At 43.6% G+C, this 18,854-nt stretch overlaps 1 protein-coding gene across 1 annotated transcript in view; it reads right to left on the bottom strand.

The window, feature by feature from the left end:
• Positions 1-18,575, bottom strand: part of NAGS (N-acetylglutamate synthase) — a 207,817-nt gene extending 189,242 nt beyond the window's left edge. Inside the window, exons 1-2 of the mRNA XM_044055156.1 lie at positions 17,995-18,575; positions 7,053-7,330 (exon numbers count right to left, since the gene is read on the bottom strand). Of these exons, the coding sequence (XP_043911091.1) occupies positions 7,053-7,330; positions 17,995-18,438 (722 nt within the window). The 5' untranslated portion in view covers positions 18,439-18,575. The remainder of the gene's footprint in view (positions 1-7,052; positions 7,331-17,994) is intronic.
• Positions 18,576-18,854: the final 279 nt, after the last annotated feature.

The raw sequence follows: 18,854 nt of genomic DNA, 5'->3' as shown, positions 1-18,854 counted from the left end.
GAAAGACCATTGTGTGAAGAGCATCCATTGTAAAATTCTCATATGGAAGCGGGCTAAAGGTAGAAGAGGGATGGCCGCCGCCATAATCCCTAAGATCTTCAGGATCAGTCTGGCTTTGACTTTGTTGCTCTGTAATACCAAAGAGACTAGTCTGTGTATGTCTGCTATTCTCTGCTCTTTGAGTCTGGCTGACATGTTGATTGTGTCTAGATTTGCGCCTATGAAGGTAATAACACGACAAGGCGACAAGACAGACTTTTCGTAATTTACTGAAATGCCTAGTGTTTGACATGTGTGAGAGGTGTAGTCTCTGGCAAGAAGCAAGAGATGCTTGGTGGGGGCTGTAAGGAGCCAGTCGTCTAAATATAGAAACACCTGGAATCCTTGTCGTCTCAAATGAGAGGCGACCACTGCCATGCATTTGGTAAACACTCGGGGGGCTGTAGTGAGACCAAAGGGCAGGGCCCTGAATTGGAAATGACTGGTTCCCAGCCTGAAGCGGAGGAATCTCCTGGAGCGTCGACTCATTTTGATATGATAGTACACATCCTGGAGATCTATTGAGCACATCCAGTTGTCCCGCCCCAAAAGGGGTAGAATGGACTGCAGCATGACCATCCGGAACTTTGTTTTCTTGACAAACTTGTTCAAGTTGCTGAGATCCAAAATGGGTCTCCAGTCCCCTGTTTTCTTTGGAACCAAAAAGAATTTGGAGTAGATTCCGGATCCTTGTTGGTCTGCTGGAACTGGTTGAATGGCTCTTTTTGCAAGCAGCTTTGAAATTTCTAGAGCCGCTCGCTCCCTTTGACAGGGTGGAACGTCTGGAAGGGATTTTTTGGATTGCTTCGGAATGAAAAGGAATGGGATTCTGTACCCTTCAGAAATGATAGACTGTACCCACTTGTCTTGAGTTAGGGATAGCCAGGCTTCTGGGTACAGAGATAATCTTCCCCCGACTGCCTCCGAAGGTGGAAAGTCGGCAACACCTCAGGGATGCTGGAAGGGCTTGTCATAAAAGGTTTCTCGACTGCCCTGATTCTGCGGGCCCCCTCTGCCTCTAGGACGGCGTCTACCATTATTGTTCCCCCCTCTGCCTCTAGAGGGGAATCGACTCTGTGTCAGGCAAATCTCCCTGAGATTGTTTGCGGAACCACATCTTTCCCCCCTTCTGGCCTTTGGGGTAAGGCCTAGAAGGAGTAGAAAAACGGACTCCGATGGCAGAGAGAGTTTTGCCATCAGTCTCGCACCTAGTCAGGGTTTCCTTCACTTGAGGACCAAAGAGGGATGATCCATCAAAAGGGGCATTAGTGAAGGACGCCTTGAAAGGGTCCGCAAAGTTACATAGCCGCATCCAGGCGTGCCGACGCAAGGCTACACCTGTACCTGCCGCTCTACTCGCTCCATCCGCCGCATATGAAAGGAGGCGCATGGAGGAGTTAGTTATAGAATTAAGGGTCGCCAGCTGAGAGTTCATCCTATCCTGAAAACCCGCAGCTGTTGGGTCCTTTAACATTTCGCTCGCTTCCTTGAGCAGATCCCTCTGAAGACGAGTGAAATGACACAGGTAATTCAGCGAGCACATAGTAAAGGTCGCTGACGAGAACATCCGCTTCCCGTACCTGTCCATAGACCTAGACTCCTTGTTAGGAGGATGAACAGGCACCGAAGGATCAGCTAACTCCTTCTTGGTGGCCGCAGCCACCACCATAGCATCAACAGAGACGCCTTTGGTTAAAAATTCTTTGTCCTTGGGGGCATTGATAAATTTTGATGGTCTCCTGGGAGTGGGTTCCACTGAATCAGGAGCCGTCCAGGGCTTCTTTGCCACCACTTGCATGAGGGGGTCAAAGGGAGGGGACACCCAGGAGGTGGAAGGGCGAGAGCCAAACGCCTCAAGATACACCGATTCATCCTCTGAAGGGTTGAGGGCTGGCCAATTCCCCCTCTGTTTTAAGATTTTGAGGATGTCTGCAAAGGAGACATCTTCAGAGGGGGAACGAGGGGAACCTTCAGAATCCTCTAAATCAGTGTCAGAGGTGACAGACTCAGGGGAGTCAATGTGCTTCCTCTTGCACTGCCTCTTCCTAGGGGGCTCTCCCACGGGGTCAGGAGAGGCCTCGGAAGAGGAGGAGATCCCCACTGGGGGTACTTGAGGAGCTGGCTCTCTACGGTCCGGGATGAGAGAGTGAGCAGAAATCACCGGAGGCACCGTGGAGGGAGGGGCAGAAGGAGCCGACTGTGGAGTTGAACCTGGTTCTAACACGCTCCTCATGACCTCGAAGGCACCCCTGTCAGGCAGAGCCAGAGGTCTCCGCTCCGAAAAGCTGGAAACCTCCCCCGGCACCGACAGTGATGGCTCCGAGGCCGATGTCGGAGCCGAACTCACCAGCGCCGAAGCACCGAGAGGGAGAGCGGGGTCGGACAAGGGTCCAATGCCACTCGCCCCCTCGGAGCCGACGAGGGAAGTCCGGCGCCGAGATTCTTCCAAGGAAGACATCGGAGCAGACGGCGGCACCGAAGACAAAGGTATCGGTTCCGACGCCACCACAGTCTCGGGTCCGAGCCGCCCCGGCTCCGAACTCAGAAGAGTCAGAGGAGGAACATTTTGAGTAATGGAATAGTCCTCGACTGTTGAGTCGGACTTTGAAGCATCTGGGCCAGTGCCTCGGACTTAAGAAGTCGACTCACTACCCTCTGAAGGTCATGATCTGATAGTCTCGACGACCTAGAGGAGTGAGATCTATGGCTCCGTTCAGACAGCAATGGTGATGCTGGAGCCGAATGAACGGAGCCGATAGATGGAGATCGGGACCTTTTTCTGGAGGTCGGTTCCGACAATTTGATCAGAGCCGACTCAGCGATGTCTTTCTCGGCTCCGGCCAGAGCCGAGGAAATAGTAGGGGCATGAGTTCGACAGTCATCGGCTCCGGCCGGAGCTGATGATCGAACAGCCTTCGGACCTCCAGAAGACGGCTCAGAGACCGGAGCCGAAGGTCTGGGAGGCTTCGAGGGTTTCCCCGAGGATTGAGTCGAGGGACCCTCAGGCTTCAATAAGCCCCTTAGAATGAGCTTATTTTTATGCTCCTGCAGGACTCGAGGGCTGAAGCCATGGCAGACAGCACATGAGTCCTGCAGGTGGAAAGGTCCCAGGCAGTATACACAAGAAGTGTGACCGTCTGTCAGAGACATCTTCTGACAGCACGAGTCACACTTCTTAAAGCCTGAGACCTTCGATTCCTTGGACATGTCCAAAGAAAAAACAAGGTGTAACCACACAATCACACACACGCACCTATTACACCTGTTAACAATTTAAATTAAATTAAATTTAATTAAATTAGTAACTTAGAAAAATTAAATCCCTACAAAACACAGTCACTCCAACTACTAGAAAGGGAGGGACTGGGCCTAAAGCCCAAGGGAATAAGTTTAGTAAATTTTGGAAATAACAGGGGGAAAACTAGGACTATAGAAAGGAAGGAAACTACTTAACTCTTAATTTTATGAGGAAAAGCTAACTTAAAGGGGGTGTGTATCTAAGATACAACTAGTTATTTTAAACTAACCTGACGAGCCGGTGAAAAGCACCTCAAACGCTGTAGCGGCAAACGAGATCTGAGGAGTTACCGCCTAGCATTGTGGGATATAGGGGAGCCTCGAGCCGGTGGAACTAGCTCTCGAGCTTTTAGAGTGGCCGAGTCGGAGCCGAGGATCAGCTCCGAACCCATCCAGCAAGAATGAAGGCGAGATAGACAACTTAACATCTGGAGTTTCCATGCTGAAACTAGCTTGAAGAGCTGCAGAAAGGACTGGATCTCTCTGTCATGCCACTTGAGCGCTTGCAAGGCCGCAGACTTGGTGACAATTTTTTTCCAGTGGTACTGATAATGCTAGCACTGGGAATGTCAAAGCAATGATGATTGCTTGTCAGTACTGAGAATGACATCAAGGTCTAAACTGGCTTCCAGATGACCACAGCAGAATATTCTGGCATCAAGATAGATGGCATCGGCATCAACACCAAAAGAGTAGGTACTGACGTTGAAGTGAAATGCCAAAACACCAAGCAGGAGATTCAATATGGGAAGCACTGACAGTGACTGTGGGGTTAAGGTCAAAATCCCCAAAACTGAAACTGTTAATACTGAGATGACAGTGAAGCCTCAAGCCACATATGTGATACATGTCAATGACTGACGTTGTAAAGGTTGCCTGATATCCTCAGTGCTAGAAACAAAAATTGTGGGATAAGCTGAATAACATGAATGCCCTGTGTTTTGGGGATTAAACAAATGTGGATTCCCTCTCCCCTAATGGAAATGGTAGGGGAAGAGACACAAGAAAGCCTTGCTTGGGACCTGAGGGCAGCTACTTCAAACAAGGTTGTAATCAAAATTCAAAATGACATGGGTCAGTGTTTGTCTCTGCAGTGTACATTTCAAATGCAGAACTATCCAGACATCCTTTTCTGGTCCAAGACTAGTCACACATTTTAAACTGTTGAGATTTGGAGTTTACAAACAAGGGAAAAAAGCCTTCTCAACAATTTGAAATGGAACTTTTTTGACAGCGGGATCCATGGTTTTTGTCAAATTTTAGTAACAGGAGATAAAGACAAAGGATAAATTTTGGCCTGCTTACGTGGTTCATACATTTTTCCTTGAGGAAAAATAATGTAACACATCAAGGGATTTTGAGGTTAGCTCAAAAGTAAGAACTGATGCCAAAGAAGGGGAACTCAATGTGACAAGATCTAAATATAGGGAAAAGTTTTTTTTCCCCCCATAAAGGTGCAGTTGCAACTGGTCCACTCTGTTCCTGGGAGCAAGAGTTAAACAGTATACTTAGCAACATTATACTCCCCTCTTCCAAACAAACCATACTCTTATGATCAAGGAATTTTCTTCTCACAGGCCACCCAAACAACAATACTGAAAGAAAAATCTTATAGATACACAAGAAGACACAAAAATCAGCTCAATAAGCCAACCTCCAATTCATATAATGAACAATATGTCTCCCCTCTCCACATGCATGAACTTCTGCCTTTGGTCTCATCATATTTTCATTCAGCTCCTACTTCCCCCTTTAGAGCTTAACCTGTCTACAACAACAGCTTGTAACCTTCCTACTTCCCCTTCTATTAATTCCTCTTGGTGCCGCTTCAGTGGCCCATAGCCCTCTGTCCTCTTTTTTTGTGACAGCATACTGAGGAAGTCCAGAAACCAGTCTGCCACTTTACCCCATCGATCATCACAGCAACCTCAGGAGTCAGATTTAATGGTACTTCTCTTCAGGTAACTATGGTATCAGACAGGACTTATCTGTACTTGTCAGTCATTTCAGGATCGGATCACATACATTATTGTGTAGTCAGATATCCTTCATTTGACACTTCCTTCATTATGTTCTGAGGAAATGCTGTCTACATCTAGTGATCTAACCTAGTTAATATCCTACCTGCTTTATTGATGCAACCATAATCTCTCCTCCTTGCAAAGTCTGAACATTTTATATTCTCAGAGGAAAAAGTAGTTATTGCCTTGCAGTGCTACACTGTGTATAGCACACCACTGCCCAGTAACTTCTCAAGGGAAAAAAAACTTGGAATATACAGTTTTTTGTTTCTAAAAAAATGCTGCCTGCATTACATAAAGCTAGAGATAACGTTGTGATGCAAAGCAATACATTTTGCAGCAAATATAAATACATCACTATTTCTTCTGACAATTAGAACAGATTATTAAGGCTATGAGCTCTTAATGTGCTGCTTCCTGTAGTCCAGGGTTTGTCTCTCAGCCCCCATTTGCCTACTGTGCGACTCTGGGTAAGTCACTTAACCAGACAGTGCTTCATGGCTGAGACTGAAAAGGTCCATATCGCTCAGTCCCCCACTGTGGTTAACAAATACAAATAAATAATTAATTAATTCAGAGATGAACAAAGTTTGTTATTTTACTTTTTTTTTTTTGGGGGGGGGGGGGGCAAAACCACACAGTTAAGATTTTTTTGTTTATTAATGAAACTACACCAGAATTACATGATCAACCAAAAATACTGTAAAGTCAAATTACAAAAAAAAAAAAGGCTTCAAAGCTAATTTCTACCCTCAAATGTGTGCTATAACTTGGAGCAATGCAAATAATCGTACCTGGTATGTATTTTATGTGGTCAGCTGAGACTAACATGTAAAGACTACAAACGTACCCATTTTGCTGAAACAAGATGAACTCAAACATCGCTGAAAATGTGATTTAATTTGTCTTTCCTACAGATATGTTAATCTTACAGTTAAATTATATCCACACAAGATGGCTTGGGAGCTTGTCCATCTCCAAGGTTAAATCGACGATTGGATAAATTGCTTTTAGAGGCAACCCTACCAGCAACAACAGATGGTACTGTGACCAACATTACCAACCCCTTCAAAGGCTACATATTTTAATGTGAAACAAAGTCTGCACTTAAAAGTTCTTTATGTGGTAAGATACAGCAACTGGAATTATAAAAAAGCTGTCCATTTACCTCCAACCCACAATTCAATACTCAGATTACAAGAGTCACCAATAATGGGCTGGTATACCTAAACACATGCAAACACTGCATTTCTTTTTTTTTGACATTTAATAAAGGCAACCACACTCAGCAACTAATGTGTGAATTCACTGAATTTTAACTGAGAAATATCCTGTTCAAGCATGCATAGGGTGCCTTGCACATATGTAACCAGCAACATAACTTGTTGCAGAGTAAAAAACCTCTTTTGGAATTTAAAAGGTATGGAAAATGTAAAGCATACCACTAGAATTAGGAATGTATACATTATAAACACTTGCTATGAGCAAGTGCAGAATCACAGACAGGAATTAAGTACACAGTTATCATACTAGCTACAATTACAGCTACTCCATGCTGACATATGAAGCATCAGTTTTAAACAGCAAACCGTAAGTTGCACATAAAATACAACCTGTTGCAGATATAGTGATAACCAACAAGAACCAGAAAAAGGAAAACTACTGCATTTTTCTTCAATAACTTATTCCCACTACCTGTAGGAGGAAGGCTCCTCGTTAACATGGAGTAATGAGCCTCCATTAAAGAATGGAATGACTGAAGCAGAGTTCCTTTGCAAGGAATCCGTTAGAATTTTACAGTTTTTCACAAGCTGTGCTTTGGCTTCAGAAACAGAACACAAGGATCCCTCAATGTCCTCCTGGATGTCCTGGCCGAGTATCACAATGGGCTTCATATCCATTCGCTGGAGAAATGAGAGGCCAAATGAAAGATTGTACAGAGCTTCCTTACTGCTGAAAACTTCTTCGTCAACCTGTCAAAATGAAAATCACAGATGTAAAAACGATCTATAAAGCATACCACACCCTATCACTATTAAAGTCCTTATCTCAATTATAATCTTCACTCATATTAATTCTTACTCTATGCAGACACTGATTCTATAACCAAAGGTAGAAACTATGACAAAATGGTTAACTGAGAAATTCTACAAACATACAACTAGAATGCATGTCAAAGAAGTGGACTAATCTTGTTAAAAAATTCAAGGCATATTTGGGGAAGGATTGGATTTGCTACTGAAGTTCCACAACTATGGGATGCAGAATCCTACACCAAGGCACTCTATATGCATCTTCAGGATTGCATGGACAGTGCTATCCCAAATAAAACCAAGACTTCTTCCTCAAGCAAGAAGAAACCAGTCTGGTGGACCCCGGCCATAAGCAAACTTTACAATAAAAGGAGGAGACATATACAAAAAAAGGCCAAATCTCAAGTAGAAAAATCATCCCTGATCAGCATTAGTAAGAAATTGAGGGCCCTCACCAAGTCAACTAAAGCTAATTTTGAAAAGAAAGTTGCCAAGGATAAGCATAAGACCTTCTATGGCTACGTCAAAAACCTAAATGGCAATGCTCAGGTCTGTTTTGAGCTAGTACAAAATGGAACAAAATACACTGACCCTTCTGACATTGCCAACATCTTGGCTGACAGGTTCAGTGCAAATTTCTCCCACCCCTCACCACCTACAGGGCCTATTACCATTCCAGGGCATTGTGTAAGTCCAATTATTACTGATACGTTGGTTAACAAGGCTCTATCTAAAGCTAAAAACACTGCCTCCATGGGACCAGATGGTGTCCCAGGCTGTGTCATGCGCGAGCTCCAAAAGGAATTAACCCCGCATCTTAATACCCTGTTCAGTCTCAGCCTCTCCACAGGATATGTGCCCATAGAATGGCGCACGGCAATGGTGGTCACGCTACACAAGGGTGGGGCCACAACTGACCCTGGGAACTACCGACCAATAAGCCTGACCAGTCTGATCTGTAAGGCTATGGAGCGAATCATTATGGAACTCATAAATGGAGAGATTGGTAACCTCCAGTCGCTGGACCCCACACAGTTCGGCTTCGTCAAGGGCAGATCATTCCTCCTGAACCTGGTGGATTTCTTTGAGACAGTTACTCAGGCTATAGATAACGGAAAGGAGGTACACATGGCTTACCTTGACCTTGCTAAAGCATTTGACACCATTCCCCATTCAGGTACTATTGATAAGCTCGCCAGCCTGGGCATAAACCCTTACGTCACAAGATGGATCGCAAACTGGCTCTCAGACAGATCCCATAAAGTAAGAGTAGCGGGATCTATGTCCGAATCCAGACCAGTAACGAGTGGTGTGCCTCATGGCTCTATCCTGGGGCCCCTCCTGTTTGGCATATACTTCTCAGAAGTACAGGCAAGCACAGAAGGGCTGTGGCTGACTAAGTTTGCGGACGACTGCAAACTGGGTGCTATAATAGAGTCTCTGGCCGACATGGAGATCCTCCAGAAGGGCCTAAATGAGACTGATGCATGGTGTCAAAGCCATGGTCTCAAACTAAATGCAAAAAAATGCGTAGTAATCCCCTTTGGAAAAAACAGAGTACCTGCAAACTACAACATAGGAGATAATCCCCTGAAATCTGAAGAAGAAATAAGGGATCTAGGGACCCAAGTAGATAGTCAGCTTTCTTTTGATAACCATGTTGCCAAAGTGGTTAGAAAATCCTTCTATGTGACCCATCTGATCACGAAAGGGTTCGCATCAAGATCTAAGGATGTAATGGTGCCTCTCTACTCTTCCCTCATCAGACTCATTATTGAGTACAATGCACCAATTGGAATGTACCTGGCTAGACATCTCCAGCAGCTGGAGAGACCACAGAGGTACCTAACCAAGAGGATTACTGGCTTCAAACAGTTGTCCTATTCAGCACGATTGAAAAAGCTAAGACAGTTCTCTGCTGCATACCGCTTTCTCAGAGGCAATCTCTGTCTAACGTACAGAGCCATGTCCAACCCAGAATTGTTGAACACGCTCCATCTTAGCAAAACCAAATCTACTCGAGCTACATACACTAGGGATATAAACCTCAACACAACAATGAATAAAACATGCTGGAGGGATAGATTCCCTTCGCAGAGACTTCCCTTACTATGGAACAGGGTCTCGATCTACATAAGACAGAGCCCCTCACTATTCCTCTTCAAGAGGAACCTTGATGAGTGGATGGGTAACAAAGTTCACACCGGGGATCACACCAACAGTACTACTAGATAGGGGCCAAGGGTACTAGCTGCTAGTACAAGGGTCTAGGGAACTACTAAAGGGGCGGTGAATACCGCACAGCATGGTTGGGCTAATATATGCCTTCGGGCAGATAGTTCATAGGTTGGTACTGGGCTATGTACATATCTCACACTGGGAGTACTATGTCTGAAGGTGGGTTGTGTAAGGGAAAAAAATCCTTTCTCCTTCCCCAATCCATGCTCTCTCAAGTTTACAGAGAAATCTTCCACTTGCCCTACATTTGGCATTAAATAGAAAGCTGCACTGTATTTGAGTGAGTGACTGAGAGTGCATGCGTGTATGTTTAATGTTGAATTTCTTAATTTCACACTTTGGGTTAATATAATGCTACTCAACAAATGGATCTTTATGGATAGAAACATTCCTATATACTAAATTTAACAAATGTCCAGCCAGTTGTGTTGACATAAAAGAATAAAGCTCCGACAACAACCCAGGCAACACAAGTCTGATTCCAGGATGGGGTGCCTTTTGGAGATTGCATGGCAGGGGGGTGAATGGTGAGGCTTAAGTCAGATTGTCTCTCTTTGTAAACATACTTTTCACTAGAGAGTCCCTGGTGGAAACCACACATCAAACAGGGTGCATGTTTATAGGAGGGAGGCATGGCCAATTGATCAGCTCATATAGTGGTCTGACATGCATTGCAAAGGGCCAGTGGATGGCAAGCACTTGGGCATGAACAATCTAGTATCCAATGTAAATCACTGAACTTACAGTATAATGGTTAAGATATTTACTTTATAAACAAAAAGTAAAGGGTCTGATTCTCACCTTTGTGAAGTATGGCTAGGCTTAGAAAGGCTCCCTAGGGGTGTTAGTTTACTAATTACCTATGAACAAATTAAAGCATGACTTGCTGAACATATAGCTGACAAAAAGTTAACAAACATAGTAAAAAGTTTGGATCTAACATTTGGTTAACATTTCAATGGAAGCAAGGATTCCAAAATCTCCTCTGAAGAATAGAGCCCTCCCTGTTGGTGGGTACAAGAGTGGTAACATGGCAACCTACCAGCTGAGTTAAATATATGATTAACCTTGCATGCTTTTCTATAAACCATCACAGTACATGATGACATTTCTATATTCCCAGACCTGGAACGGACATGGAGCCCCCACCTAAAGTTGAAAGTCCTTTTCTAGTAATTCTTTAACCAGTTGCAAGCTTACAGCCCTCATTAATACCCCCAACTATTTTATTTTTTTCCAAATACTGAAACAATGGTATCCATTCTTCCAGATTTGCCTGTTCACTTACCAGCGAATACAGTTCTGCACGTGATGGAACCCATTTCGATCTCCAAAACTTTTTTCACTAGCAATAAAACCAGATTTGATAAGCACATTTCATGTTTTTCAAACCTCTTCTATGTGGCACTGGCAAGATGAAATAACTCAAGGGTTAAAGTAAGTTCTTTATGAAAGTCCTTTCACAATTTCTTGAAGTTCCTTCTTGTGTTGTTCCAAATGTGAACAGCTCCAAAATATTTGTACCCAATTTCCTTGATCTTCATGGGTACGCCTCCCACAAATTCTATCAATATTGGGATATATGTTGCAGCCTGGCAGGAGTTTAAAAGCTGAATTGGTAGCAATTCCATGTAAAAATAGTAAATTGGATGGCTGCATACCTCTTGACCTCTTAGAGCAAGAAATCTGGATAAAGCAATAAATAATGAGGGGGACAAAGGCCCAAAAGTAGGGACTAGTTTTAAATATTGCTCTTACATACTTAGAAAATTATTAGAATAACAGGTTTTGCATTAGCATTAATTTTCTTAAGTGCATGATGTCTAAACTCAAATGTCTGTCATTATTTACTGACATTAATGTTCAATAATTTGCCAATGATATGACAGAAAACCACAATTTTATGAAAAGCAGACCAAAAATATAAGGCAAAAATATGGACACTCTGCAAAAATCTGTACAGTTGAGAGGTTTGGATGCTGTGGTACATACCTGGGTGGAAAATACACTCCAGTCCAGTACCCCCTTGTCCTGCTGATTTCACCCCCTTTCAGAGTCTCTTGCTATTCTCTCCTTAAGCATTATAGCTTCTATAAAATTAACATGGGTGCAGATGAAAATTTCCCTGCAGCTACCACTACCCAATCTAATAATTTAGGTCTCTTGCAGGGATCAGACCTACTTTAACTTCGTCAAGTGCTTTAGCTGTTCCTTCCTTTAAAGAAATTCCCTACCCCACCCGAATGTTAACTGTCTGAGATGTTAGTCGAACGTGAGTCACATGGGATGCATTCAGGGCTTTATCCTCTTTACCCCATCAGTACAGACTGCCCATTTTTGAATGCTAGTTCCTACTGGCTTCTTACTACCCTATTTCTTACCCGCAGAAACAACAAAATGTACATGTGTGCAGCGCTTGGTTCTCTAGTGCAGCTCTTGGCTGACATGCCTTCTGTGCAGAGACCACGTCTTTCCTGTGGCTGGATGTGTTTTTGTCAGGTGTGCTGTTTTTCTCCCATATCCCAAAGATTTGTTGTAGGTAAACTGGCATTACTCTTAACTATATGTGACTGCAGAAAAAGTATCCTGCAATGGATTTAATTATTCTTCTGCCTTGAACTGACTGAGTGCTGGGACAGACAGTTTCCCGGTAACTATGAAATGCACTATTCTGGTAATCAGAAAACATGGAGGAATGAGTGAGGTGCAGCCTTAGGGCTGGGAATATATGATGGTATAACCCACTAAGCAATCTTTGATTTGGAGTGCCAAGATTAATCACCGGCTATTCTGGATTATGAAGTATTAACATACATTCATTCATAGGTTCATAGGTTGGTACAAGGCTATCGCCCCTAAGGCCTATACAAGCTTAGCCATAACAATTCCCTGGCTATTTCTTCCCTTGATCCCTGGGGTGAATTTCCTATCTCCCATTCAATCGTCAAGGTTCCTTTTGAAGAGGGCCAAAGAAGTGCTCAGCTTGATATGTATGGGCAGTCTATTCCAGAGTATGGGGAGTGTCTGGGTCAGGAAACTATCCCTCCAGCATAATTTGTTCATTGTGATGACCAGGTTTAGATCCCAGGAGCGTGTGGCTCTGAGGGATTGGGATTTCTTTAAGTGTAGCATGTCCAACAGCACTGGGTTTGACATGGCCTTGTATGTTAAGCATAGATCGCCTCTGAGTAGGCGATATGCCACAGAGTATAGCTGGAGTTTTTTTAGATGGGCAGCATAGGGCATCTGCTTTAGGCCTGTGATTCTTTTAGTGAGGTGTTTCTGTGGTCTTTCCAGTTGTTGCAGATGTCTTGTGAGGTACATACCAAACGGGGTGTTGTACTCTATAATGGGTCTAATGAGGGATGAGTACAGTGGAACAATGACCTCCTTTTTTCTGGATGAAAAGCCCTTAGTGATGAGGTGTGCCACATAGAAGTATTTCCTGACTGTTGTGGCTATGTGGTTATCGAAGGTCAGACCACTGTCCACCTCTGTCCCCAAGTCCCTTATCACACTTCCAGTGTTTCGTGTACTGCCACTTATGTGGTAATTCATGGGTACATGTTTTCCCCCAAAGGGGATAACTATACATTTCTTGGCATTGAGCTTGAGCCCATGGCTCTGGCACCAAGCATCTGTTTCTGTAAGGCCCTTTTGTAGACAACCCATCGAGTGACACAGGGATTAATGCCCAGCTTGGTAAGTTTATCTATGATTCCAGAGTGGGGGATGGGGTCGAAGGCCTTGGCGAGGTCCAAATAGGCTGTGTGGACTGCCTTTCCCTCGTCCACAGCTCTGGAGACTAATTCGAAGAAGTCAATCAGGTTGAGGAGACAAGATTGGCCCTTTCCGAAACCAAACTGGGTGGGGTCCAGTGTTGGAAGGTTGCCAATGTCTTTGTTTATAAGTTCCATGATAATGCATTCCATGGCTTTGCAGATCAGGCTCGTCAGACTGATGGGACTATAGTTCCCGGGATGCAAGGTGGATCCCCCCTTGTGGAGTGGGATAACTGTAGCTGTGTGCCACTGATTGGGCATGAGGCCTGAATTGAGGCTATGATTAAACATGACACTTAGGTGAGGTGCCAGTTCATTTTGTAGTTCATGTAGTACACAGTACACAGGCCGATCTTGTCTCCTCAACCTGATTGACTTCTTCGAATTAGTCTCCAGAGCCGTGGACGAGGGAAAGGCGGTCCACACATTTGGATGCCGTCTGGTCCCATGGATGCTGTATTCTTAGCTTTGTAGAGTGCGTTTTTTACCTGTGTGGCCGTGATTACCAGAATTTGGCAATCTTTTGGTAATGAGATGGGCCCTTTAGGGGGTGAGAGGGGGGTGAAGCTGGCACTGAATCGATCTGCCAGGATATTGGCAATATCCTTGGGATCAGTATATTTAATGCCATTCTGTTGTAGCTCAGAGCAGATCTGAACATTGCTATTTAGATTCTTGACATAACTATAGAATGCCCTGTGGCTGTCCTTGGAATCTATGGCAATTTTATTTTCGTAACTAGCTTTGGAGGATTTTATGAGGGATCTCAGCTTCTTACTGAGGCTGGTAATGGAGTTTTTTTGCATCCTTAAATTTTCCTCTTTTCTGCAACAGTTTCTTCCTTCTATTGTATAGTTTGTTTATGGCAGGGGACCACCAGATTGGGTTCCTTTTTTGGAGGAGAGCGTCTTGGTTCTGTTTGGAATGGTATGATTCATGCTCGAGTGGATGTGCTCGTACAGTGTGTTAGTGTAGGATTCAGCAGTTGAACTTTCAGTTCCCATCTGCATGGGTGTCATGAAGTTTGTCACTACGGACTTGAGTAGCATGAAGTTGGCTTTGGAAAAGTTTTTTTATGGAGGTTTCCCTTCTGGGGGTGGGATGTGGACGTCAAGGATGATTAGCTTATGGTCAGACCTGACCAACGAGGGGGTAACCACTGGTGTGGAGCATCGATCTCCCATGTTGGTAATGACCAGGTCTAGGATATTTGAGCCCCTGGACGGACTATGGATTAGTTGGTCCAGGGCACTGGAATTTATGAATTCCAAGAACCGTTGGGCAAAGGTGTTGGTACCCAAGTAGTTTTCCCAATTAATGGCAGAGTAATTGAAATCACCCAGTATTAGGGTGTTTGGTTGTATATTAATATTTTCTAGTATGTTTAGAAAGGTATTGTGAGAATCGTGAGGCATGGTGGGGGCTCTGTAGCAAGTTACAATTTAGATTGCAGTCTTACCTAGTGTTAGTTGCACCTGTAGAATTTCAGATACACTGTGTTGGGCAATTAGCATGGAGGTGTGAATATGGACACTCCTCCTCCTCCTTTAGTGCTTCGGTCCTGGTTTGGTGGCCAAAAAGTGTGGTAAGAGTTGTAGCCTGGTATTGCAGGGGTGCTCTCTGGAGCCTTGAACCAGTTCTCAGTTACTGCACAGATATCAATGCTCTCCATTTTTAGGAGTGCCTCGAGAGAGTGCATTTTGAGGTTTAGACTTCTAGCATTGAGTAGCATTACCTTCAGATTCTGCATGCTTATATACGTCACGGTGGTGGTTTTGTCCTTTGAGCCTTGCCTAAAAAAGGCACTATAGGGGAGGCAAGAGCCTTAGCCAGTAACCTGAATCCCAGGGGCAACAGGTGCAGACCATCTTTGGCAAAGCATTGTGGTTTGTCGATCATGTTGTCCCAGGCAGACAGATACTGGATCCCCTTTGAATGACACCATAAACTTAGCCGATTGTTGAAGTCAGTCATTTTGTCCTTACACTGTGGTATCATTGTGGGCGAAGGCAGGATGCTGCTCAGGGCTAGGGTCATACCTACCTGGGCCACATAATCCGACAGCTCTTCCATGTCTCTTTTCATGTAGTCCAGGGAGGTACGTCTCAAGTCATTCACTCCAACATGGACAATGACAGAGTCATATTTGTACTTGTTGTGCAGTGACATGAGTGCATGCGTTATGTGGCAGATCCTGCCACTCGACAGGCGGCTGACAATAATTTTCTCCTTGTTCAGCCTGGTGAGTGGGACATCAGTGTGCCTGACTATAGAGTCACCTATGACTAAAGTGTTGGGTACATTGTCTTGCCTTAGGGGCTGTTTGGTGGCACACTGGTGTTTTGAGCTATGTGTCACTTTGGTTGTGACTGGTGTTTGTTTGCGTTTCAGCTTCGGAGGGCCTTGTTGCTTGGGCAGGTTAATGTTAAGGGCCTCCGCATAAGTGGGTTTAGTGATACTATGTGTGGATGTTGGTGGTGTGAGTTTTGAAGGGCTATGTGTTGCCTGAGGTGTAGTGCAGGTGTTAACCTTCTCCTCTTGACTGTCTAGCACAATCTTGGCTAGAAAGAACTTTGCTTCCAGTTTGGCTACGTAACTGCATCTCTCGCACGTTGTAGTGTTGGGTGGTAGGGGAAGAGGGTTGTCTGTGTACATGAGGCAATTGCTGCATTGCCTCAGTATGCCCAGATTCACCAGGTGGACAGGAGAAATCACCGGAAGCTGACCGTTGGACATGCCTGGTTCGGTGTTTCTTTTGTAAAGTACAAGAGCTGTTTTCCCTTACCTTGGCAAGGTACTTTGCAATTATAGGCTGCTTAGTACCTACGATTAATGTCTCCTTATTAACAAGGAGAATCGTACATCGTTAAAAAACGTATGCAATTTATACTAAAAGTTAACGTAATATGCTTGGAAAGGGGCTTTCACCACTTGACGATCTTCCTACTGTTGATATTAACTATTATTTTGGACAGCATCCCTAACTATTACAAATGTAATACCCAAAATACTTTCTAACCATTTGCCATTAATATTAAAGTATACATAAAATATGTATAACATTACTACAAATTTTATTTCCACACATGAAGCTCAGCACTATTTCCTTTTTTTTTTTATCATGCATTACACAGATGCATATTTTACAGAATACACATCTGTTTCAGTACCGGACCAGAAAGTGACGGACATGGACCAGCCCAACACCATGGTAAACATGCATAATCATGGGAGACAAAAGGCCGAGAGAAAGAGACTCTTTAAAATATTTCCCAAATAACTTAAAGTTAATAGAACAGAACAAAATTTCTATTACAAGCGTTTTGGGGGAAAAACACTTACTGAAATCCTCATTGCTGTGCTACAAACCTTGTTAACAGAAAAAGCAAACATTTTCAAGAAAAATAAGGCACATCTCTATGTTGGCAGACCTTTAGAACTAGGACAATAATACATTCAAGCTTCATCAAATTGATAGCATATAAACTCAAAATGTAAAAAGATTATATGTTCCATACAGCGTTAAGGCTTTCACAGTTTAACATTGTTAAAAAAAAAAATCTAAAAACTGATAAAATTACTATAGTAATATTTTGCTCAAAACAGCAGTAGTAACTCTATTAAAACATCTGTTAACAAAAAAGTCTACAAGCAGTCATGGTTAAACTTCCTCTTCTATATTCCTTGAAAGCCACAAACAATTCATTATGAACTATTTTATTAATGTAGATGATGGACTAATCAATTTCAGGTAAACACCAAAAATAATGATTTTCCTGGGTAACATGCCCCCTCTCTGCGCTCACAACAAAAGATTAAAAACATTTGAACTGTTGGACCTTTTCATCCTAAACATACAGTTAAGTTAAACCTTACTGTGAATGAAGGATTATTAAGCAACCTGCAGAGTTTGGTCTTTTCACTTCAGCTACCCATTACCATGAAAGAAGGATTATTATTAAACAACCTTCAGCTGAAATTAAGTACATACCAATCTAAGAATGTGCACAGTAACTGTGCTAAACAGTAACTAAAGGTTCTATGATTCTGAGCAATGCTCAAAGGGACATACCAAAAACTTGGACCCAAAGCTAAAGCCCACTTGAGGCTGCAAGATTCACCCTCTCACACTGTGCAGGCATTATCAGATTCGACTGCACAAAGCTTTCCCTACCATTTTAGCACTGTAATACAGTTATCCCTTGCCAAGCAAACTAACCATTCTGGATTTTTTTTTTTTTTTTTTTTTTTTTTATAATTCCTACTGCATAAGAAAGCAGGGAGGAGTTGGAACCAGATAAAAAGGGAAGAAGAGGCTAGACATGGCCTAGTCGAGCAATTTGAAGTAAAAGCCATATTTTTTAAGAAAACCACAATTCTTCAATATGAAAATTAATAAAGTGTCATAATAATGTATATCAAACAGAGTCCACTGTATTAGAAAATTGAAGTGACAGAACACTAAAATTACTTAACACTTTTTTATCTGAATTATACCCATATTCAAAGAATTACAATTATTGCTGACAGTACTTGCCTAATCCAAACTTCTAAAGAACTCTTCAGAATTTATTAACATCCTACCTGCACAACTGCAAAAGGCTGATTGTTGGCAGTATTGCTGTTTTGGAACTGTGTGAGCCAGTACCGTGCTTCCCGGGGGTCCCCACCGACTTGGGTAAGTAGAGTCCGCACATCCCGGTAAATAAGCGAACGGCTTGCCATCTGCGCAGCACTCCTTACTGCCGTTGGGGACTCTGGGCGTTGAAAACGGACTCCGCCATCCTCCTCCTCTTTGCGACCGGCGGTAGTACTGCTGTGGCGAACGCTACAACCGTTGGCACTGCCATGTTGGCACGAGAGACCACTGTCACTACCGGCGGACTGTCCTGACAGCGCACTAAGGTGGCGAAGTTTTGGACACTGACAGCTTTGGAGACCGGTTTGTAAAAGCACGGGTTTACTAAGTATATGCGAGGCCGCAACAATGGCACTACAACAGGCTGAACCAGTATAAACGTGAGGCATTGTACTGAGATAAACAGTACACTGCAACCAGTAATTAACCGATAAAAACAGAAATACTACTTAGCTTACTACCGACCGTACAGTAAACGTGCTGCGACTCCTAGCACTCTTGCATCAGCCCAACTGTAGTTCATCAAGTGGGTGGAGTTTGCCCTCAGTGCCCAACCTCTTTCCCTACAGTTACTACTACCAATGAATGGTCGTCTGACGGTAGCGGTGGCGGTGGTGTTGGACAGGCAGGCCTCCCAACTGTCTAGGAGTTTCAGAGATGGACGTTGCCTCAAAAATGTGCTGCGCCTGTCACAAAGATTAAGATTGTGATAATACTAATAAAGCCTTAACAGTTGGATGCTGCATAATGCTATCTGTTACAGCTAACAGTGTGCATTTTTCACCGTAGAAATCCATGTTACCAC

The sequence above is a fragment of the Protopterus annectens genome, chromosome 13.part0 (genome assembly GCF_019279795.1).
Source record: "Protopterus annectens isolate FY-2018-M chromosome 13.part0, PAN1.0, whole genome shotgun sequence".
Classification (NCBI taxonomy): Eukaryota; Metazoa; Chordata; order Ceratodontiformes; family Protopteridae; genus Protopterus; species Protopterus annectens.
This window is presented reverse-complemented; position numbering and strand designations above follow the sequence as displayed.